Source organism: Onychostruthus taczanowskii, unplaced genomic scaffold (assembly GCF_017590055.1).
Source record: "Onychostruthus taczanowskii isolate IOZ18803 unplaced genomic scaffold, ASM1759005v1 scaffold6, whole genome shotgun sequence".
Taxonomy (NCBI): domain Eukaryota; kingdom Metazoa; phylum Chordata; class Aves; order Passeriformes; family Passeridae; genus Onychostruthus; species Onychostruthus taczanowskii.
In genome coordinates this window covers 15,744,830-15,767,922 of record NW_024503679.1, presented here as the reverse complement: position 1 = coordinate 15,767,922, position 23,093 = coordinate 15,744,830, and the positions used below count along the sequence as shown (strand labels likewise).

Below are 23,093 nucleotides of genomic sequence, written 5' to 3'. Positions count from 1 at the left end.
AACTCTCTGTGCCAGGACCTTACCATCCTCATAGCAAAGAACTTTTTCCTGTTTCTTTACTTCTCTATAATAGAAGAGCTTTCATTCCCAGAAGCTCTGCCTGCTTCTCACATTCTGCAAGAACGCCAGTAACTTACTCCAGAACAGCGATAACACAACATAAAGAGGAGTCATTCCCTAGAAGCTGATGCAGAGCCACGTTCCTTTCACCCAGTATTACCTCTCTCTTTACCAGCAAGGGCAGACAGACAGACCTGGCAGTCTGCCCTGAAGGTTAACAAATTCAAGCTGGAGTATGTTCAGAGACAGCCATCATGATCCCAGGAATCCAGCTGTAGAAACCCGGCTCACTTCCAAAAAGGAGTAAAGCTATTACTATCAATGTAGGTAGGAGAGGAATGGAAGAAATGCAGTAAAAATGGAAAGAGGGAGCCAATAGTCTCAAAAACAAGAGCATCCAGTGACTGCTCCACATCCAGAGTCTGCTGCTCTGAGAGCTCTGCCCCTCTCAGGGATGTGCTCTGGGTCTGGGATCCCTGGCAGCTCAGACAGCCCAGCCAAGGGCACAGAAGCAGCAGCAGTTCAGCAAAGCACACGCCAAGTGCCACGAACAATTCTGCAGGTGAGTAAAAACCTGTCCCTAAATGTACAGACGTGCTGGACACAGCTCCAGCTCCACGGCCATGCATCCCTTGTGTCCCAGGAGCAGGAGCTGCTGAGAAGGCCACGGCTCAGCAACTCCTCCAGCTCATCCCAGCGGGGCAAAATGCTGTTAAACAGGCTTGGAAATTGATCTCTTGGGAACAAAACTTCCCGTGACCTTGGGCCTCTACCAGAAACTCCCCCATCTGTGAAGCAGATAAAACAATACTTACCTCAAAGGCCTTTCTATTTCCTCCCTGTGGAGCAATAAATTCTAAAAAAAGACCATTTTACCCAGGACTTCTTTGCTGCCTGGACTAAGCACAGCTAACCAAACAGAACTAGACAGAGCAGCACAGAGCTGACACAACCTCACCCCTCCCCAGCCTCTCCACAGTGCCTGCCTTTGGCATGGCCAGGATGCCAGGGAGATGGGCTCAGGGCCCAGAGTCACCCTTTGCTGGGAGGGAAAAAATTAAATTAAGGCATCCCTGTGCCCTTCCAGGGATTTTGATGCTGCCAGGCCTGGACAATAGTTCTCAGGCTGTAAATCCACAGAAAAATCAGTATGCTGACTTGCCCCAGCTATTGAGGGGCAGGTAGTGCAGGGTAAATGTTATTTAATTGACAGCTCTGCTTGCAAGCTCATTTTGAGTCCTGGACAAAGAGACACTCTCTGCTCACCAAGTATGAGTAAAACCACGAGAGCACTGAGCCCCTATGAGTAATCCAAATCACAGCAGAATTTTACTGTAATGGGAAAAACTAGGAAAGCAAGTGGAAAGTTGTGAAATGGGGCTTGGACTAACTCAGTCCAGTCCCAATTCTCTAACCACTAATTAAAAGAAACCCCAACGACCTGCAGTGCTCAGTGCCACGTTCCTGCTGCCATGTGGATCTGGTGCAAAGGCTCCTGGAAGTGGCTTTGCCAAGGAGTTGCATCAGTAGGTTGGATCATGGCACAATGCTTTGCACAAGCTGGGTTTTGGGTTACTTTTTCTTTGGAAGGGAGTTCAATTACTTAAAACTGAATAAAACAAAGCAGAACAGCACACATTTCTCTGGTAAAAAATGGTCCAACTTTTTTAAGTCTCTGAAGGACCCCGTTCAAGAGGCATTTCTTACTAGAAATGGAAAATTTAAATTGAAATGGGAACATCAGACATTAACTGTAATGTGGGTATGTCAACCTGAACTGCTCCTAGCATGACACAGGACACTATCAAAATCTTCAGAGATTATAATTTTGTCTCATTTGATTTTATAACGCTGGATTATCCAAGCATAGTCTTCACAAAAAATTATTTTGAATTCCTTGATTAGTGTCAGCTACTACAGAACACAATCCCTATTCCCTTTTGGGTTCCACAGGCCAAATTTCCCTGGCACTGAGCAGTCAGCACCATAACCAGGCAGAGGTGGGTCACTGACTCCCTCCTGGTGTTATCAGTAATACCAATGCCAAATCCTGGCCTGTCTGGGATGGAACAATGGTAGAAGCAAATTTGGAAGGTATTTTTGCCACGGGGATATTTATTGTTTTCTGTCTCCGCTATCAGGACCTGTTTCTATCCAACCACTGCTGTTATCTCTCAGAGAGATAAGAAACAAGGAGCAGGAATCCAAATGCTGAGAAATGCCCTTACCCTGCCATCCCTCACGTGACTGAGCTGAGGGAGTGACCAATTCTGCAGAAGACCACGTCAAAAACCACCTCCCCACAGATGCCATAATTAATTCTTGCCAGATTTTATCCAGTGCTGGTGAGGCAAAACCCCCCTGGATCAGGGTATTCCAGCAGCCACCGAAGGCAGGCAGGGCTGCAGCCTCCAGAAACCTTAAGTAACTTTCTCAGAATTCATTTTCAACATTTGGGCTCCACGAGGAGCCAACAAAAACACACAGCAACAAAACTGCATTTGAAGGCCCCGTGCTGCCAGCAGCCCCACCGTGCCAGGAGGAAGGCCCCGCGCGGGGCCGTGCCGCGATGCGCGGGGATGAGCCGGCTCCAGACGTCCTGTCCCACTGCCAGCAGGTCACCAGGAATGGCAGAAAATCCTACACCAGGGCCTGGTCACCTCCTCTTGTCCCCACTGGGTCTGGCACTGCTGTCTGCAGCTTTTAAATGCAGCTTTTGTTCCCACGTGTTCCAGGTTTCTGCGCGGGGCCAAAGGTTTGCACCCATTCAGGTTTCTCTCTCCCTCCACATCTCTTCGTAAGAAAGCTGCAAACCAAGGCAGAATGTGTCTTGGTTTGCCCTTTTTAACCTGCTCATTTGCTGATTTGTTTTCTTTTTTCTTCTGAAAATTGCATTGTTTACCAAAAAGAATCATCCTGGTGACAAAAAGCATGCAACAAAAAGCTTAAATTGTACAAGACTTTCCTTGGCGGGCGAGTTTCAGATTCTGGGCCCCTCTTGCCTGCTTTCAAATTTCCATGATGCTTCCTTTGGACGAGAAACCAAGTTTTGGAAACTATTTCTTTTGGATCAGCCTTCCCAAGGCAGTCGTAAAGAATTCCCCTTCCCAGCAACATCCCTCGGCAATTCTCTGACTAAAAGTTACCTCACATCTCACCAGCTAAAGGCTTTCTTCCCAGGCAGATGCAATTCTCTTCTCCACTGGACAGCAGTGACTGTGATAACTCTGACAGAGCTTGCTGGCCAGGCAATGAGTGTGACAAGTGTAAGCTTTCCACACAGGTTTTTTGGAAGAACTGGCTGGTTCAGTTCTTGCCAGCCTGGTCTGCACATCCCCAGGCTGCTGCTCTGGCCATTTCACTGCCAAACTCATTCATAGAAAGGAGAGAGGAAAAAGTAAGTCCAATAAACTAAGAAGGAGTGAGCTGAAGGGAGGTGGATTTCTGGAAGGTTGGGTAGGGTCGGGGGAGGAAGGGAGGTGTCTAGACTCAATATTGCTATTGTAGGGCCTGGCATTATTTATGACATTTTCTAGGCAAGCCACAAACTGGAAATAGAAACCAGGAGACATAAAGCCACTCGTAACCCCTGAGGAATGGCTTTGCAAGCTGTGTGACAGTGGAAAAGCTGAGAGCAAAAGGCTCCTTCGACTGTCCTGGAGGGAACCTCAGCCAGCATGAAAAAGAAATTTGCCCTACACATCAGAAATGAAACTCCACGGCGGACAAACGGTGCAGGTCCGGGAGCCAAGGAAAGCCAAGAGATGCAGAGAAATCCAGCCCTGTGCCAACTTTACATCAGTGCCCTACTTTAGCCCTACTTACACCATGTTTGGAAGTGCAGCAGCACACCTTACACAAACCATCAGCCTCAGGCTCAGCCCATGCAGCAATCCCAGCAGAAGAGCCAGAAATGGACAGTGGCTCAGGACAGGCCTGGTACAAACCAGCAGCTCTGAGAGCTGCCCTGAGCTGAGCTCTCAGACACATCCCAGTCTGCTGGCATTTGCAAAGACTACACAGCTACCAGTAATGTTGGAACATAATTACATGTTTTCACTTGAGGTGGCTGCAAGCAAACCGAAGGTAATTTAGATGGAAAACAGTTTTTATACCTCTCCCAAGGCTTGCCCACAACAGGCACCCAGGTCAGATTTCTCCTGCCAGAAATGGGATGGTGGCAACTGCAGGGCTAGGCAGAAAACATACAACTTGTTTTAATGCCCATAAGAGTAATTATCCATGGTACCCATAAGAGCATTACCCAAACCAGCTGTATTATCGAAGTGTTCTCATTCAAAACCAAAACAGGAGTGTGGCTGAGCCCAGATAACATTTAAGGATGACTGAGCACACAAATGACAGCACACAACCCAGGCAAACAGTGGGTACAAGAGGCTGGATGTGCCCATGTCCTGCATTAGCACTTAACAAATCTCCATTCTAATTATTGTTTCATGTCTTCTCCACTTTGCTTGATCAGCCTAAACCTTGTGTTCCAGTGAAGTGGAAACGCAGCTGGAAAACTTCCTTGCTGAGGAATTTGATCTGTTTTGACTGTTTTCCCAGCAGGTTTGGAAGTGCCAGCTTTGGTCCCCTGACTCAGGTTCTTGCCCATACCTCCGTCCTCTGGCAGGGAAAGACCTGGTCAGAAAGACCTGGAAACCTTCTCCTTGCAGTGCCAAAATGTTCCTGGGCATTGCAAAGTCCTTCAGCACCAGCTGAGAGTGGCAGTTTGGCCCAGCAGCACAGTCTCACTACTGTCCTTTTCCTCTGGGTTGTTCCTTACCCTTTTGACAAGAGGAATCACCAGGAAGCAGCTCACAGTGGCAGGAGTGTCTAAACCTTTCAGTGGAGTCTTCAAGGGACACATGCCCTGCAATCCATACACAGAAATCTTCTGGTCCTGTGAAAGAGCACACAAAACTCTATAAATGCAAAGCACCTCCTTGCTTTTCATGTCTTGATACTTGAGCAAGATCTAATTGGTTCCAAAACTGAGTTTTATTTGTATTTTTTGATACCCAGAGAGTAAATTTCTGTTTTCCTTGGAGAACCTTTGGCATGTGGGTAGAAAGCAGGTGCTGCCTTCCCCAGAACGAGCTGTGGACAATACAAGCATTATCCAAAAGTTGCCAAAAATCACCAGTGTAGGGATTTTATCACCACATCCAAAAGCAGCATCTGACAGCCCTGAGTACAAAAAACCCAAACAACAATTGAAGCAGGTTGTATGTTATTTTGCATTAATCTGTCCATTTAAGGAACATTACATTTTGTGTGGAATCACACCTGTCCCACACCTCCTAAATCTACTATACTGACCAAGAGCACCCAGTCTGGGAACCAGCAAACTTTTCATTCTCATCCAAAAGGTGGAAATACAACACTTTAAGATCTTTGAATTTTAATTTTTCTATACTTATTATTATGAAAAAAAAGAGTATTTGAGCTTTTTCTCTATTATAGCTTATTCTCTATTTGAGAACAGAAAAAGTCAAAATATCTTATTTTCTTATGGGGAGAAAAAAAAATTCTATACTCACAGCATCCATGCCAGGGCAGAGTGAAATAGCCAACATAAATTATTTACTTAGCAAGTGTGGCCTTTTTTTCTCCCACTCTAAAACACTGAACTTCAGGTACATTTTTTTTTTTTGCCTGTTTTTTCTTTGTTTTGTGTGAAATGATTGTGTCAGAGCTGGCTGACACTTAACAGCCCTTTCTGACAGGTGGGAAGGAGCTCTGGGGGATAAATCAGACATGCTTTCTCACTCTTATCTTTTTAGCTGCAATTTTCCACGGCAAACACAGAACTCGGGTACCCATTTCCCACCAACCTTCAAATCCCTCAGGCCTCTTTCAGAACCCCACCCTTAAATGCATGTTTTCTGTCCCTGCCTCCCTTTATCACCACAGACAAGGACATTTCCCAGATGCACCCCTGGGCACAGATTGCTCCAGCCCCGTTTCCCCTCGGGAAGCCGAGGTTCCCACGGTCGCTGCGGGCTCTGGCAGGCACAGTCTGGAGCTGTGTGTCAGGTAGAAACAAAACACCTGGAGACAGCAGATGCAAAGTCACTGCTCACCTGAGACACCCTTTGTCTCACACACTCTTGGCTTTACTAATTTAACAGGCCCTTTCTCTTTGTTAGTGTCCCCCCTCTCGAGGGGCACAGGCAACGCTCACCTCCGTGGCTGCCCACAGGGCATTCTGAAATTTGAGTTGGCAGCACAGCTTCATTCCTGGGCAGCTCATCCTCTGCACTTCCATGACTCCTTTCTCCAGGTTCACCACCGTGTAGTTCCTGAAAGGAGCAAGCAAGAATTTCAGACAGCCAACATTCCTCCTGTACGGGGCCGAGGGACTTGTGGCACTTGTGGCCAAGCCATGACACAACTGCCAAGATGGGGATGATGCTGCAAGGATCTACACCCCTCCAAACTGTGAATTCCTCATTTGAAGGAAAAGAAAGATGTGCCATGGCTCTTCCTCAGGGGCAGGTGTGCAATTGCCTCTGTGAAGATTTACACACAGCTCCCTGACTTTGCACAGGGTTAGGAGGATGTATGTGGTCTGTTCCTGGAATTGAGCTGTGGGACAAACAGATCCAGCTGAACAGCAGTAATTAGTAGCTGGGAAGTGTCAGCCCATCTTGCCCATTAGGTTCTCAAGGGAATAGCTGCTCTCCAAGTTCACTGCCTCGCTAGTATCCGGCTTCATTATTATTCCAGTACATAAACAGAGAAGCATAAACAGAGCAAAGATCTGTAACCTAATAAAATGACTTATAAATATGACTAATTAGTAGGTTTTTGTAGCTAAAAGGATTTTGTTTGTTTGGGGAAGTTTATTGGGTTTGGATGTTTGAACAATAACTGCATATTCACAACCACATCTGTGAGTCCCAGATGTTTTACCAACTGTGGCACAAGCAATTACACATCCTGAAATCTGTCACATATGAGTAAACTTGTTATTCAGCAGTCTCCAGCAAGTGGACTGTCCAGTCACGAAGCAGATTCACTGAGATATATTGCTGTGAATATTTGGACAACATCCATATATTCAAAGTACATCTGGGAGTGCCATGTGCTTCACCAGATCAGCAGGAAAAGTCACACTGCCTGCACTGAACAACTGACCAGGGACCACAAGAGGCAAAGCAAACAGTTCAGCAACAAATCATGTGCATTCCCCATTAGCTTAATTGTTACAAATAATGAACACATTAATATAAAATTCAGATCAGTTTGTGAATGTTTCCAAATAAGACTGAGGCTATAAAATTCAGCAGCATCCATAAAAATGAACCTAACTAGCTGCAGGTCACATGTGGCTGAGCAAAATGCCATCACCTCAGTCACAATTTAATAACATTTTAAGCACATGCCTTCAGTCCAGAACACATTTTACTGGCAGTGCACACTTGGATGCACACACAGCTCCAGGCATGTGGTTAACTCCCGATGATTGCAATAGGATTTAAGCATGTGCTTAATTGCTTTGCAGAAGAGAGATGGAACTGCAGCCTCAATTAGGAAAGGTTTAGTGTTAAATGGCCTCATTAGGAAAGGCAGAACACGTCTGTTCTCATGTGCAAATGCTTCATCCTGTGTGTGTGAATCATTACATTGCCCTAATCTTCTCCCCATATTAACTGAAGCAGAGTTAAGCTCATTAAATATCCTTTATAAAGCAACCACTGTTCCCAATTAAAAGAGTTTGGGAAAACAGTGTTCACTGTATTCTTGGCGTTCATCCAAGTTCACTTTCACCTTCTTTACCTCCCTCCCAGAAGCAGAAGCGAAGATGCTGAAGGATTTTTTACTTAAAAAAGAAAAAGAAAAAAAAAGGAATTGCTAATCTGAGCTGTCTCACCTGGTGTCCTCCTTCCCATCCCAGAACACCACCGTGTACTCCTGCCCCGGGGAGCAGAAGAAGGAAGACTGCTTCCCACAGGGCAGCAGGTACATAAACGTTGCAAAGGTTGGATCTTTCATCTGCCCCACCACAGAGATGGCCAGGGGACGCTGAGGGGGGAAGGCAAAGAGAAAGATGTGTCACACAAGATGAAACAGGAGAGCCATAATAAACAGGAGGCTCAACAAGGCCAAGCACAAGGTCCTGCACCTGGATCGGGTCAATCCCAAGCACAAGCACAGGCTGGGTGTCCCTGGAACTGGATTATATTTAAGGTTCCTTCCAACCCAAGCCATTTTCTGATTCTATGATTATTTATTAAAGCTTGGTCTGTCATTCTCTTACACATTTTACTGATTAATTTCTTCAGGCTTACGAATTTTGGAAGCTGACCCATTGCATGACAGTGTAGAGATGTTTGAGAGTCAGGCTGACATTTGTTTGAAAGACAACAGCTCTGAAATACCAACTGAAATTAATGAAAATGTAATGCAGCATAATCCTTTTCTTGCACTTTGAAGCTTTTTCTTCCTCATACCTCCTTTTATAATCTTGGGGATTTTGAAGTCTTTGTAGTCACACTCACAGCATGACACTAGAGCTGTTTCTAGAAATTATGGGCAATGTCTTGCCCTGGTGAAATCAGCAGCCTAACTGCCATCAACATCAAGGGACCTTCAAGCCACCACAGATGTCTAAGGCCACAAATCTGTCATCATTTCATTCATAAAACTCTCATTTAAGTCAACAGAAATTCTGGGTCAAATCAGCAGGAGGGGTAAATGGGCAATGGAGCTGTTGTGCTGCACCAGGAGCAAGCTCAGGCCTCCTGCACGAGGAGGGAAGTTGGGTCAGAGAACACGGCTCAGGAGGGTGGTGTTGTACCTTTTCTGGCTTAGTGTCCCAACACTCCATCATGAGTGCCTGCATCCTGTAGAGCTGCACCTCCTCGGGCTGCCCCAGCACAGGACGGATCCCTTTGGACAGTTTCTTTGCAATCTGGAGCTGGTGGTGTCCCAGCACAGGCCGCTGCCCGGACAGCAGCTCGTACAGAACCATCCCATAGGAGAACATGTCCACCTAGAGCCAGAAACAGAGGGAAAATCAGGGCAGGATGGTTGGTGAGTGGAGAGGAGAGCAAGGCAGGCCCCAGTGGGAAAACCAGTGCCAGCCCCCACGCACTGAGAAGGGAACTGAGCCACGGGACAGTGCCAGCCCCCCAGTGCCAGCACAGGGCTGCCCCACAGCCTCCCCCTGGTCACCTTCTCGTCGTAGACGATGCGGGGCCGGATCTCGGGGGCCTGGTAGCCCGGCGTGCCCTCCACGCCCAGCGCGCCCTCGTGGAACGACTGCCGCGAGATGCCGTAGTCGGAGAGCTTGATGTTGATGTGCTCCCTGACGTCCAGGGACCACACCAAGATGTTGTCCGACTTGAGGTCGCAGAAGATGATGTTCTTCTTGTGCAGGTAGGCCAGGCCTGTGGCGATCTGGTAGGCTATTTTGTGTGTCAGCATGTGTCCCAGCGGCACAAAGGAGGACCCTGGCACAAAGGAACAGCGCGTCTCCAGCTCCTGTCATTGCCATAACTGCTGCTTCTTCCCCCTCTCTCCTCCTCTTTTTAACTCCAGAGCAATAACTGACAACCTTTTGAAACATCACTCAATGCCACCATTTGAAACGACACTGTTTATGTTACTGTACGTGTCTGACAGTCTTATTAGATTCTTTTTTTAAACCCCTGCACTTCTAGGCCACTAAATCTTCTGGTGAAAATTAGTGTTTGACTGAAAGTTGACATGAAGCCAAGGTGCCAAGAGGGTCAGATGGCCTCAACTTATCTTGGAATTAGTGTTGTTCATTTGACAATGACAGCAATACAGATAATTATGAGATAATTTAGAGTACCAGACACCCATCTGCAGGGGGAAAAACACAGCACCATCCACGCAGCACTGAAGAGAGATGCACTCCGTATTAATTTGCAGAGAAATTGAAAATCCAGGTCTCCAAAGTAGCTTTGACAATCCCGACCATCAATTTTTACTAGGTTCTCAAAAGCACAATAAAAGAACAATTCCAATCCTCCCACTTCCCTTAGTCTGGAAAAAAAAATAAAATCCCCTCCAGCAAATCAAACAGTAATTTAAACACCACTGAGCATTTGTCAGTGGGAGAGGGGAGGGGGAGAGGCTGGCTGTACCTTTGGAGTTCTCAGCCAGGACAGTGGTGAGGCTGCCCAGCGGGGCCAGCTCCAGGGCGAAGCAGAGCGGGTGGATGCTGATGCCGATGAGGGACACGATGCACGGGTGCTGCAGGGAGTGCAGCATGCTGGCCTCCTGACGGAACTCTGAGAAGTTCTTCATGGCATCCATGGCCCGCAGGTGCTTCAGCATGGTATCTGGCAAGACACACAACCCGCCCTTCTCACTGCCCAGCTCAGGAAACGAGTCACAAACTCTGGGAGGTGATCACCGAGCGAGGGCTGCAGGAGGAAGGCAGCTGGTGGGATTATGTCAATAGCAAGGCTTTAAGGTGAATCCTTATGCTGATGCATGAGACACCAGGAGACACTGGCTATAGGCAGGATCTGTCTGGTGCCTCAGGAAGTAAGAGCTCCCTTGGTTCTTAAACACCAGGCTCAGGTGTGTCTGGCACATGCTGCTCTCACACATCCCCTGGGTGACTTTGGAAAAGCCGTGCTGTGCTTCTCCCAGCAGGGACTCTGTAGATGCACACTGAAGACCCTTGGCTGGAAGGGCTCTTCCCTACAGTTTCCCAGCTTCCCTGCCAGAAGAGACACCCATCACAGTAATGGTCCTGCTGCCACAGCACACCACAGGCTGCTCAGGCAGGTCAGCTCTTCCCGAAGGCGATTTGTCACTGGGACAGCAGCTGGCCTCCTCCACAGCTCAGGGATTCAGCACATCCTCCCCTGACAAAAATGAGGAATGTGAGGCACTTTCCCCTTTCCTCTGTCCATGGACTGAGGCTCTGCTGGAAAGCTGGGCTCCACAGGAGCCCATCCCTGCCTGGAGAAGCTGGAGGGCTCAGAAAGATTCCCAGTTTGCTTTCTCCAGCTGCTGGCACAGAGGGGGTAAAACACTAATTCAGAGGTGGAGACTCACAAGTCCTCAGTGCAAACCCACACTTCTCATGGCCAAACAGTGTGGGAACAGGAATTGAAATCTCACCTCCCTTCCCAATCAAGGGCTCTGCCTTGGCACCCTATAAATCCAACCTGTGATCTGCAGGATCAGACTTGGCACCCCCTGCTGAGCCAGTGACCTTCATCACTAGAAATGCTCGTGAAGAACTCAGATGCATCCTCCTCCTCCACTGAAACGTACCAGTTTTGCTATCTATTTCCATGCTGTGTTTAATCAGGTGCTGTCAGCACTTTGCAGACTCTTTGGCTTTAGCTTGGGATCCCAGATTGCAGATTCCCAGATTCCTGACACCAAATCTGTGCACTGTACCTGCAGCTGAAGTGGGAGAACCCTTGCATTTTTTAATCTGAAATCTCTTCACAGCCACTGGTTTTCCTTGGTATCGTGCCCGATATATAACAGTTCCACTTCCACCCTGGCCAAGAACGTTGTTTTCATTTTCACTGCATTCCAGTTTGCTATTTTCCAGGAACAGTCTGCCAAACAGAAATAGGGGGTTTTTAATTAAAGTTTCAAAGGCACGGTAAATTAATGTTTTTAATGTGATTTCCATTTTTACAAAAGCCTAATATGTTCTTGCCTTACCTACCAAGAGGACTAGATCACCTGAACTACCTTGGTCATCTCAGTACACTCCATGCTGGCTCACACTGTACAACAGATTTCTCACAGAAAATAGTAATTTGAGCAAAAAAGCACAAAAGGCTTTTTACTAATTTATCCCATAAGAATCAAACAGATCTGGAAAGCACATAAGCTCCTTTTCCAAGCAGATGACACAGGTACTGATACTTGTACTACTTATCTGTATTAATGACTTTTTTTTTTTTGCTTCATTTACCTCCTGTTCCCCTTTTTTCCACCGAGGCAGGACAGGATGTTCATGAACAGCCCCACACTCTGAAACCTGATTATTCAAATCAGCTTAGTGTTCCCAGGCTGCAATTCATCATTTCCCCACTCTCCCAGAGACTACTTTTACAGCTATTCACACTTCAAACATCTCCACTCGCCTTGCACCTGCCAAATAAATCTGCAGGAGATAACAATGTGAGGAGGGCTGGTGTGATGAGCTGATGGGGTGTTTGCCCAGAAAAATGACCCCAACAAAGCAACAGGGGCCAGTGAGAGCACAGAGAGCTCTGACAGCAGCCAACAGGACAGTTTGGTCCCGAGGTCCCATGATTCTGCATTGGGCACTCAGAGGTCTGAGAGAGCAGGAGCTAAAGGGGACATTGCTCTCCTGTCCTGCCTGCTCTCAGGTCTCCTGCTCTGCACACCAAGTAATGAGGGATGTAAGACTGAGACCATCTGGGAATGTAGTTAAGCAGCTTAAAGATTTGGCAGTGCTGCAGTGGGTAGGGAAGAGCTCCTTCAGCTGTTCAGGGCTGCCACCCACCCAACACATCCAGCAGCCCTCAGCCGAGCAGGAGCCCCAGCTCAGTGTGAGTCCCTCCGTGGTGTCCATAAACTCACTCACCTACAGGCCCCTACAAAATTAGGGCCATTTCAGTGCCAATTTTGTGATGCAGCAGCACTTCCTTTTTGTTTTGCCACATTAAAATCTCCTTTTGTGGGATCCCAGAAAGGCTCCAACTAGAGAAAGTCCTGGCCAGAGTTCTGGGCAATGCAGGACAGCTGTGGCTTTAAAAAGGGACTTTCACACTGCACCACAGTGATCTCAAAGGACCCCTGGTGTGATGACTCGGTCAGCACACAGATACTGTCTAAGCAAGCTGCTGAACACCAGGGGTGCAGCTCAGGATGAACTGCCAGAGCACGGATTGAGAGCAGATGGATTTGTTTCCTGTGGTCAGCACATGCCTCCAGCAGAGACGACTCAGGAAAAGTGCCCGGCCAAATCACGCAGGTACACTGAAACTCAACCAAAGGCTATCACACGTTACCTGGCAGGAAAATCAGTCATGAAAAGCTCTGGGACCAGCTCTTGGAGCGACACGGGGATGTCAGGGTGGTTGGGACACGTGATGTAGTCCAGCTCGATGGCAGTCAGGACGCAATCCTCCATGTTGAAGTACTGCGCGTCCTCCGCCCTCTCGCCGCCCTCGCGCTGCTCCGGCCTGGCAGCTGCACAGATGTGGCAGGGCACATACTGCTCCATCAGCAGCGTGCCGTCGCTCTCCGTGGCTGTGAGGGCTTCAGAGAGAGCAAACAAACAGGAAACAACATCACCAAGCCAGCTGAGAGGGAACAACAGCTCCGAGTGCATTCCAGTGTCTGCAGCACGACCTGGATCCGCCGGCTGGAAGTGGTCACGCTCACACAGAGCACTTTGCTGCAGGGTACTGACTGGAATAGAAAATAGCTTTGCAAAGTAGATATGGACAGTGCTGGGGAGACAGGGCTGTGGACATAACCCAGCATCACCCTGCTCTGGTCACAGGTAATGCACAGGCTTGAGAGGGAGATGTACTCAGGAGCAGCAAAAATTGGAAGTATGCGAATAAAGCATTGGAGAGACACTTCTGCTTGCTGGCTGTCTCTGCCTCTGCCCAGACTGCAAAGTGCCAGATGGCTTGAGGTGGGAATGGGGCTGGGAGCAGGCTGGCAGGCACAGCACACTGAGCTCAGGCTCAGCATTCACCTGCAGCACCCAGGCTGGGAACACAGGTCCTGTGGGCTCCCCCATGGCCAACGTGTTCAGCCCCTCCAGGAGAAACGTGGGTTCTACCACGACTAAGCCTTTGGGAGGTTCACACCTCTCCCATAACTACAGAGAGATTTTGTGGTGACAGGCTCTGTTAAATGCCCACAATTAGGCAGGGTGAACACAGGCTGCAGCCTTTGAAGTCGTGGCTCTTCTCAAGCTTCACTGATTAACTTTAGCATTATTTTAATCCAAAGACAAATAAAATGTTCTTTTATCTTCAGAACATGTAGAACGTGAGTCTGTGAGAGTGCACCACTGTTTCCTCCACAGAGCCTCCAATTAAGAGGCTTTGGCACTGCTTTCCACACCAGGGTAGGACGACAAAGAGCACTTCAGATTTTGTTTTGGTTTCAAACAAAGTGTATTGGGGTTGCAAAGAGCCTGCTGGGTAACAGCAGGATCTGTGCTGAGCACAGGAAAAGCAGCTGCAGGGAGTCAAGGAAGTTACCTTGGCATGGAGTCCTTGGTACCATATTCACTCAAGCCTCTCAGATCAGAATTCTGTAACTCACAGAAAGTTAGAAATGATGGGCAAATCTTCCTCCCAGCTGCTGCCAAAATGAGTTCAATGAACAGCACCAAGCAATTTGGGCCAAATCCTGCCCCTGCTACGAGCACTGGATGAGTCTCTTGAACTGCAGGACCTGTTTGAACTGCAATGTTTCACCTGTGCTGCTGTGACAGACAGATTGGAAGACACAATGTCTAGACCAAAGGGTGTTGGCAACTAATCTTGATCTGTCTGCAGGTTTATTAGCTTTTATCAAATATTATTGGCTTGAGACTGTCAGAGCCTGAGGGGTCTTCAATTAACACACAATATTGTGCACCTGGAGAGCTCTATCAAAGAACTCTCTGTTGAAAAGACATAACACTGCACAGAAAATTAGAGTTGTTCTCTTACCAGGGAACCATTGGTCTATCAAAGAGTTGACATGATCCGTGATGAATGCCATGGCTGAAAAGTCTCTCACTTCTGACTGGGAAATTATTTTAATTCCACCACTTTTTTTCTTTTTCCAGTTCACATCAGAAGACTCGACGCTGTGTGAGAAAGCCAAAAGACAGACCTGTGAAGCTTTTCTGAAGTATCAGTGTCAACAAACTTTCTTTCTGGCAGGAAACCCGAGTTACATAATAACACACAGTTTATGAGTCACCGAAACACAAAGCAATCTAACTTCGAGGGTGATTTTCAACTCAGTCTGTTCTGAAAATGATTTTCAGAAGAGAATTCCACAGAAATGCCAGTTCCTCACAAAGGGTAAGTGCTATAGGTCAGGCCTAGGGAAAACTGCAGCCTAAGCAAGCTGAGTATGACAGAGAGCTTTGACAGAAATGCCCTACACAGAATGATGGAAGGTTGGGAGTTGTAAAATCAGTAATAAAATTCCACTGGAATAATAATGGTATTTCCAGAAACTGTTAGGAAAAGTTTATGAACATCATTTTTGCACAATTCCCATGAAAATCTAACTCCTTGAAATACATGGGGAGCAAAGAGCATGACCACTACCACAGTCCAGAATTCAGGATTCCAGCCTGCGGTTTGCAGTGTCTGGGTTCAAGTCTCTACTGAGCTTGGAAACTTGGGAAGGTCACTGTTTCCTTCTGGCCTCCAACCATGCAACAGCACCAATGGTTCCTCCCTGTCTTGCCAGGGACTGAAGGAGCAAAAGTCTTAAATGTCTGCATTTGTGAAACAACATGGACAGGAGGTTTTCCCCAGGCTTGCAGCCAGCAGACATTCTGCCTTGGCCAGGTTGAGGCACTTGTCCACAGTCCCTGCTGCACAGAAGCACCTCCATTGACCTGGATTACTGCCACGAAGTGGTGAAGTTTTAGGATTCAGTGGAAAACTCATTGAGGTAAGGAAATCTTTGCATGTGAAAATGCACAATTTTAAGCTGCCAGAGCCCCACTCTGAATTTCACTTTCTGTTCTCAGTCCTCTTTCAATTTGTGGCTGCAACAGCAGATAAGGTTGATACATTCAGACCTGCCAAATAATCAGTTATTTGTCATTTTTGTCAGCAGTTGTTACCAGATGAGTTATGTCCATTAGAAGAGCCTCCTCTTCTCCTGATGAGTGAGCACACAGCCTGGGTCAGGCCCATTCATCTCCATTCAGCTGACGTGTCTCATACACTCTATCAGTCCCCTGTCACACATGCTGCATTATGAACACAAATTACCTAAGATAGCCTCCATCAAAGGTAACGAACAGACCTTCCTGCCAGTAAACCGTGTGAGTCCTTTTGACTCGGAACGTGCTGCAGCGGTTCCTTTGGGTGCCTGTGAAGCTGTAGATGGTCACCTTTTTGTTTCTTGTCTTGGTGTTCTTCTTGTTTTCAAAGAGCTGAAACAAGCAGAAAAGCATGAAAATTGTGCTGAAGTTTCCCCTAAGGATGTTTTAATCAGGCAAGAAAGTGATTTCTTTTTTTGGCTTTCACAGGTGCTGTTGTACCTTTTCCAGTAAAAGTGACTTGTGCTCATATAAAATTTTGCGATGGAATGGAAATACACATGGTAAAATTGATTTTTCCACAGTGGAAATCTTTTTCATGCCACTCAAAAAAGAACAATTTCACATCAGTGCACAAAGCTAATTCTGTAACTGTGACATTTGCAGTATTTATTCTGCATTCACAAAAGTCTTATAAACCTAAAGCACTAAATGTTCTAGTGAATGATGAAGTCTGCCCTCAATGCAGAGAGTTAACTTTTCCACCTGTTTTAGTGGGAGGAAGATGGCTCTTCTCCAAGACACTTCAAACCAGCAAAATGTATTTCTGTTTTAAAACCAAGAAGTTAATCTGCAGGACTCCGCTGCACTCATTGCTCCAACATTTATTTGCCTGCAGACAGGTCTGACGCCTGGCATCCTTTCCACTCTGGATGAAGCCCCTAGGAAAGGTGCTCTAGGATTATGTAGTGCCCAGGAGGATGTAAGCAAGGGGTTGCCAACACACCCCGTTAAAAGAGGTAAAGTTATTATATGGCTTGAGAAGCCTGGAACACAGAGGACCTTCCAAAAACAGGTATCATGTTTTCCATGTTCTGTACATCACTGACAGACCACAGTTTAATGGAGAGCTGCTAAGAAGATACCAGAGCAGTACTATAAATATTTTGCAGATATTTACTACAGTTTCAGATAGAAACTGCTGCAAACACATCTGCAACAACATCAAAATACACTGGGCTCTCAGAACCTTGCAAACACTACTTTAATGTCACTCATAGCATTTGCACTAATGGGGTGCCTCATTAAGGCAACAGTCCAGTAATTTTCTTCCCATTTAATCCCATAGAGATTCAGATATTTGCCTTTGCTGGAGCTATTCCAGATCTCCTCTGGCAAAGCCGTGAGGGAGTCTGCCCTGGTGGAATGGTCATGGACAAGAGCCGCAGGCAGAACTCCAATTACTTGTAATTGGAAGATGCTGGAGGAACTGAGACCTTCCAGGGGATCACGTTATAAAGAGGCTGTGGAGAACTCAGGTTTTCTCCCCCAGTGCCAATTTGTCAGTCTCAATGACACCTACTGCAAAAACAGAATCAGACTTTCAGGACAGAGCCTCGCCTCTCCCTGTTTACTCAAACAATGTTACTGAAGTCTGTGACAGAAGCCAGCGGGATGTGAAGAGACATCCCACTTACACTGAACCCCTTCAGCTGTCTGCTTTTGTTTGCAGACAGACACAGGAACCTACCTGGAGGTCCATCTCTGCCAGGCTAATTAACATCCGGGCTATGAACCTTTGCCAAAAGCCAACGGGGACAAAACTCATCTTGAAGACCCTCTGGACCGTGTTCGTGGTGTGGTGGCAGAGCCCGTGGATATCTAACGCCGGCTTGGTAGGAAGCAGATGAGGGAGGAGGTAGCTGAAACACATCAAGTTCAACAGCTCAGATTTTAGCTACAGCTTTTAACAGTGAGTACATTGTTACCAGATAATAGGGCGATTCAGTCTCCAAAGAGATTTTTAATGGCACAGCCTACTGCATATAAAAAAGCTTTTAGACTAAAACGCTGCAGCAATACATGGAGAAATTAATTTACACTATGAAAGCAAGCAGAGGCAAAACAGACATTACATAATTCAGCCAGGGCTATTGGAAAGGGCTAAAATTGATGTAATGAGCATTTGTGTACTCACAAATTAAATGCATTAAAATATAAGAGTCATTAGAACAGCTGTGATGTCGGGACTCATTTTTTTGGTACTATTCTGCCCTGGTAATAAGCAGGGGATTACAGCAGGGGAACAGATCAGTGCAAAAACAACCTCCAGCAGCTCAGGTTCTGTAAGCCCAGAATGGGGGGAAAGGAGCTCCAGGCTGCAGGGACTGGGCTGCTCTGCCTCAACCCAGCCCCAGAATGAGAGCACCCCATGGGTCAGCATGACAGGGATTCCTGCTGCTCCACCCTGCAGCTGATGGATCCCTGTCACATCCCTGACACACCCTTAGAGCAAGAGCTCACTTTGCCAGGCTGTTGCCAGCAGAGAAATCACTTGTCTAGCTCAGATTCGTCTGCAATCAGATTATTAGGGACTTTGCCCAAGTGTGAAGGAGACTTGATATCTGTGCCTGACCAGTCAGCAGTAACAGGGTTATACTGGTGTAGGAGTCCACAATGTTTTCAAATTATTTTCAGATCTCTCAGTAATCCCAGAATATTCATTTGTCCTGATCTTTCGTATTTGGGAAGTTAAACGTCCTGGAACACTGCAACTGTTTTGAAAACCATGAGCTTATGGCTTTCAATACTTGCCAGTAAATCTCCTGTCAGTGATACTCTTCTGTACCAAACACATCCCAGGACGCCTGTACAATCTAAAATGTTATTTGCTTATAAGCAGACACACTGCTGTTTTATCAGTGCTGAGCCTGAGAAAATGTGTTGGCATCTGGGGCTCATCATTGACGGGCACAACGACAGCAGCAAGGCACGTGGCCAAGAGACCTGACCAAAATAACACTGGCAGGGACTAGACACAACCAGAACTAATGCTGGGTCAGAATCCACTGTTTTAAAGAATCCACTGCCTCTCATGTTTTTTCGCTAGCAGCTGCAGCATTCTGTAAAATCTGAAATATCAGCTCAGAAAAAACAGCCATCATTAGACAACAGCTCTCTCCATATGTCACACGTGATGACATATTACATGATCAAATTATCTGTTCCATGAAACATCTTAGAAATGTAAAACTGGCAAAAGTTTCAATTATAAATTCCAGTAAGAATAGTCACACTTTTAAGTGTATTTTAAGAAGCAGAACACAGCTAAGTTACATGCACCTTAGGCAGAAAAGCAGAGTGCAACAAACTAAAACTTCTCGCTCTATAGAAGTAGTGGATGCATCATCAGACAGCCAATAAATTTTCCCCAGCACATCCAAGAAAAGGTCTAGGAGTGTAAGAAGGGCCAGTGAGGCCCTTCTGGGCCACAACTATCTAGTGGATTATAACACAGATGGTGATTCGATGCTCTTGAACAACAGCCAATGCAAATTTTGAAAATATGTGAAACATGCCCCCATCCACCCTTTCAGAACAGAAACTGGCAGCTGCTTTCTCTACTGACTGCACAGAAACCCTATCTGGCAATCTAGACAATGATTGCAGCAGCACAGTAACAAATAACTGCTCTGTGTCTGGCTAGTACATTAAATTAATCCAACCTGCTATAGCTACAGCCCGTCAGTGGGAAGAATATTCTGCTAATGTGGCTTGGATTGCTGAGAAAAACATTGGGCAGGCCATGAAAAAGCAGTTTCCTTGCTCCCGAGGCACAGACAATGTAATTGCCCTGGTGAAAAATGGCAGATAGTGACAAGGAGTCCAAAAGGCATTTTGGACTGAGCAGAAACATTGCTGCTTTATCTGTGTTAAGCCTGAGAAAATTTGTTGGCATCCGGGACTGGATAAGTGACAGGCATAATGACAGCCCAGAGAATGCTGCACTTGTGCTGGCATTCAGAGCTCCCCAGGGGCTCGGGGCGATGCAGCCGCGCTGTCCTGCAAGGGCAAGGAAGTGAAATGCAAATGCCACATCAAAAGTGCAACACAGCTCTGGGCTCACCGCTAGCCCAACAACAGGCTGTCGCCAAGCAGATGGGAGAGAGAAAAATCGCAGGGAACTCTGCCCAGAGGAAAAGGGACTGGGGGGCAGAGGGGAGGAGGGCTCATTAACATTTAAAGAGAATGAGGTTTTTTAGACCATTTCTAGGAAAACTGTTGATCAGCACCTATTGAGGTTGAAAATCAAGTAAATCACGTTGCTGCTGCAGCTACGCTTTCCTGATTTCACCAGGAATAAAATGCTGCTACTTTCAGGGCTGACACAAGTATTGATTACCCAAAGTTTTCTGCCACACTGAAGTGAGGATCCTTCACTGGAAACAGATGACTCCAGCCCATCTATATTTCAGGCCTGGCAGCCGTGGCCTCACATCCTCTGCCGGCTGCAGCTGCGCCAGCTGAGCCCTTACAGCTTCCACCTGCTCGTGGCCACATCCCCGGCGGTGTCACTGCCCCTCCGGGCTGGTGGCTGAGCCTGTCACAGCCTCAATGCACCCAGTGCACAAAGACTGCTCTGGGAAAGCTTTCACACGGGCTGGTTTGGCCCAGAGGATGCTCAGTTCAGGAAATACAGCCCAAATGGATGGGTGCCTTCCATGACACCGCTGAATGCTCTCAGATGTTTTCTCAGCACAAGAACCCTGTCAAGACAACAACTTAGTGTGGCAAAGCCTGTTAATATCCACTGACTAAATGGCCATTTTTCCCAGCCTGACTAAACCTCTCTCATTATCAACATACCTGTTATTGGCCACAGGCAAGGCAATCTCAAACTTGGCCAAGAACTGGAAGTACTGCTCTTCGGTCTGCTCGGTGAAACCTGTCCCAACCAGCAGCATCCTGAGGTCCTCTGCTCTGATGACTCCATTCTTAGCCACAGACTTGGAGCTCTTGATGTTGAAAATCCTCTGCAGACACTCCGATAGCCAGACAGGGTCAAGGAAGTAGAGGTTCCTCAGGCCGTGGCTCGTGTCTGGGAAGTGCAGTAGTGTCCCTGTTTCTATGAGAAAATTAATGGCTGCAAAAAAGGAAAGAATTGGGATTAGCAATAGATCAGCATTAGGAAACCACAGAAGTGCAGGAGAGTAAGACTACGAGGCAGTTTGTGCAGTTTTATGCATTCCAGACACAGCCAGCACGCAGCCAAGCCAAGAGAGTAACATCTATCTGAGGAGTGCTGCTATCTGACACTCCACTTGCAAAACCCACATCTCACTTCTCAGCCAGTATTTCTCTCCCCATGACACCTCCCCTTCACTCTCCTCCTGCCATCCTCACAGGGAAGGTCTCTCCCTGCCTCCTGCAGAGCAAGGCCTCCATAAAGATGACAAGACTGGGGACCTACAGAGAAGCCAGACTTGAAACTATGGCAACCCTCACTATACACAGACTAGAAATGAGACACAGCTTGTTTAAAAAAAAAAAAAAGGAATGAAATCAGTAACCTCAAACCACCTTAGAAACTTCCCAGTCCTGTCCCCAAAGTCACACTACTAATTTTATATCTTACCAATTTCCAAAGTCATCCCTACACTGGTGGAATTTGTATTTACTATTTGTGGAACATTTCAATTAGACATATATATTAATTTCCAAGAAATGACTGGTCTGCTCTGACCTACCAGTTTGCAAGTCTTCATAGTCTTTGATATCATTTCCAGGTGTTTGCTCGATCATCAGCTCTATTTGTCTGTCTGTTAAATACTGCACATCATCATTTTGACTTCTTCTGTGCTGTTCTGCAAGGACAGCTTCTTGGAGGCTGAGGTAACTCCTTGGTATCTGCAAGCCATGTGAGAAAATCAGGAGGATCAGGATCAGCCAGCAAGGGATGAACTGGCTGCCACCTTCCTTTCACAGGGATTTTTCAGTGCTGTCTTTTCCCAGAGCCAGATTGCCATCTTAAATATTCACATGGCTCCTGCATCAACCCCTTATTCTGTCAGTAACTCCTAAAGGTCACCTCCCAAGCCCCCCATAAGCCCTGCTTTGGAAAGGATCACCAAGACAGCCCAGCTCTCACCAATCTCCCTGCAAGTTTCTGGGAGCAAATTGAGCTGCCAACATCCTTCATGTTGCAGGTGACGTGAAAAATCAGCTGCCGCAGTCCCTCAAGGCCTTCCAGAGTCTTACACGAGAGCTCACTGCAAAAGTCATGCAGGGGGGAAGGTTATCAATCCTTATCAGCACACTGGCTTCCTCTCCAGGCTCACTTTCTCTTATCACTGACTTTAAATTTCCTGTGTCAGCTGAATGGGAGGAAGGCTGTCAGTGAGTATTTTTAGAATACTTTGGAGAAAACACACGGAGTCGCCTGGAAAAGATGTATTAGGCCACATCTGTATTAGCCCAACCTCAGCTCTGCCTGCTTCACTCCCTGCCCTGCTGTCCCCTGTGCACTGGGATGTCTGGGGACACCCCTGGCAGCCTGACCAAAGTCATCCCCCTCTGCCCCTCCAGAGCCACACACATCCTGGAGGGGGCTGTGGGGAGGAGGAAAACTCTGTGCCCCAGCAGCCTCTGGAGACGGGTCCAGTCCTCCCTGCCCCAGATCAAAGAGGCAGGATGATGACTACCAGACACCTCTTCCACCCTCATTCCGGTCCTTGATCAGCTGGCTCCTGCAATCTGGGAATTGATGCTTAGATCCTAAAAGCTGGCCTTCATTATCTCTTCAACAGCTAAAAACCTGCTCTCTTCTACTCCTACTACTTTTAATCTTTTTGTGGGCTGGATAAGAACAGTTCTGTTCCATTTTCCCCAACAAAGGGTCTTTCTAACTGATCCTACACATGTTCCTATGGCAGACAGAAAATCCTTCTCTAATGAAAAAATGCTTTATCTCAAACCTCAGCCCTGTATGGCATTGGAAAGTGTGCAACTCACTGGGATGCTGGATGACCCTGACCACTGACAGAAGCACCCAGGGTCACCCAGACAAGGATTTCACATTTCTCCAGCCCCAGAGCTTAACAGCATGCTTATTCCAGGTGGATGATGGCGTGTAGAGAGGCACAGCAGGAAGCAGGTATGAAATCAGGCTGGGAAGAAATGCAAGGAGAAAGGAAGGTGAAGAGAAATGTCCAGAATGCCTGTCAGGGTGAAAGAAAGTCCCCCCGAGAAAAAATGATCGAGATTGTGTTGTGATCCTCTGAGGTGATTGCAAAAGAGGCTTGAGGTG

The 23,093-nt window shown here is 47.0% G+C and overlaps 1 protein-coding gene across 2 annotated transcripts in view; it reads right to left on the bottom strand.

The window, feature by feature from the left end:
* The window catches only part of LRRK1 (leucine rich repeat kinase 1), a 74,184-nt gene that overhangs the window by 5,221 nt on the left and 45,870 nt on the right, over positions 1-23,093 (bottom strand). For both annotated transcript variants that reach the window (XM_041418769.1, XM_041418768.1), the window contains exons 18-31: positions 21,936-22,056; positions 21,535-21,694; positions 20,654-20,930; positions 17,538-17,709; positions 16,017-16,180; positions 14,727-14,866; positions 13,059-13,308; positions 11,461-11,627; positions 10,185-10,382; positions 9,247-9,524; positions 8,870-9,064; positions 7,943-8,094; positions 6,251-6,368; positions 4,850-4,966 (exon numbers count right to left, since the gene is read on the bottom strand). In XM_041418769.1, the coding sequence (XP_041274703.1) occupies positions 4,850-4,966; positions 6,251-6,368; positions 7,943-8,094; positions 8,870-9,064; positions 9,247-9,524; positions 10,185-10,382; positions 11,461-11,627; positions 13,059-13,308; positions 14,727-14,866; positions 16,017-16,180; positions 17,538-17,709; positions 20,654-20,930; positions 21,535-21,694; positions 21,936-22,056 (2,509 nt within the window). The remainder of the gene's footprint in view (positions 1-4,849; positions 4,967-6,250; positions 6,369-7,942; positions 8,095-8,869; positions 9,065-9,246; positions 9,525-10,184; positions 10,383-11,460; positions 11,628-13,058; positions 13,309-14,726; positions 14,867-16,016; positions 16,181-17,537; positions 17,710-20,653; positions 20,931-21,534; positions 21,695-21,935; positions 22,057-23,093) is intronic.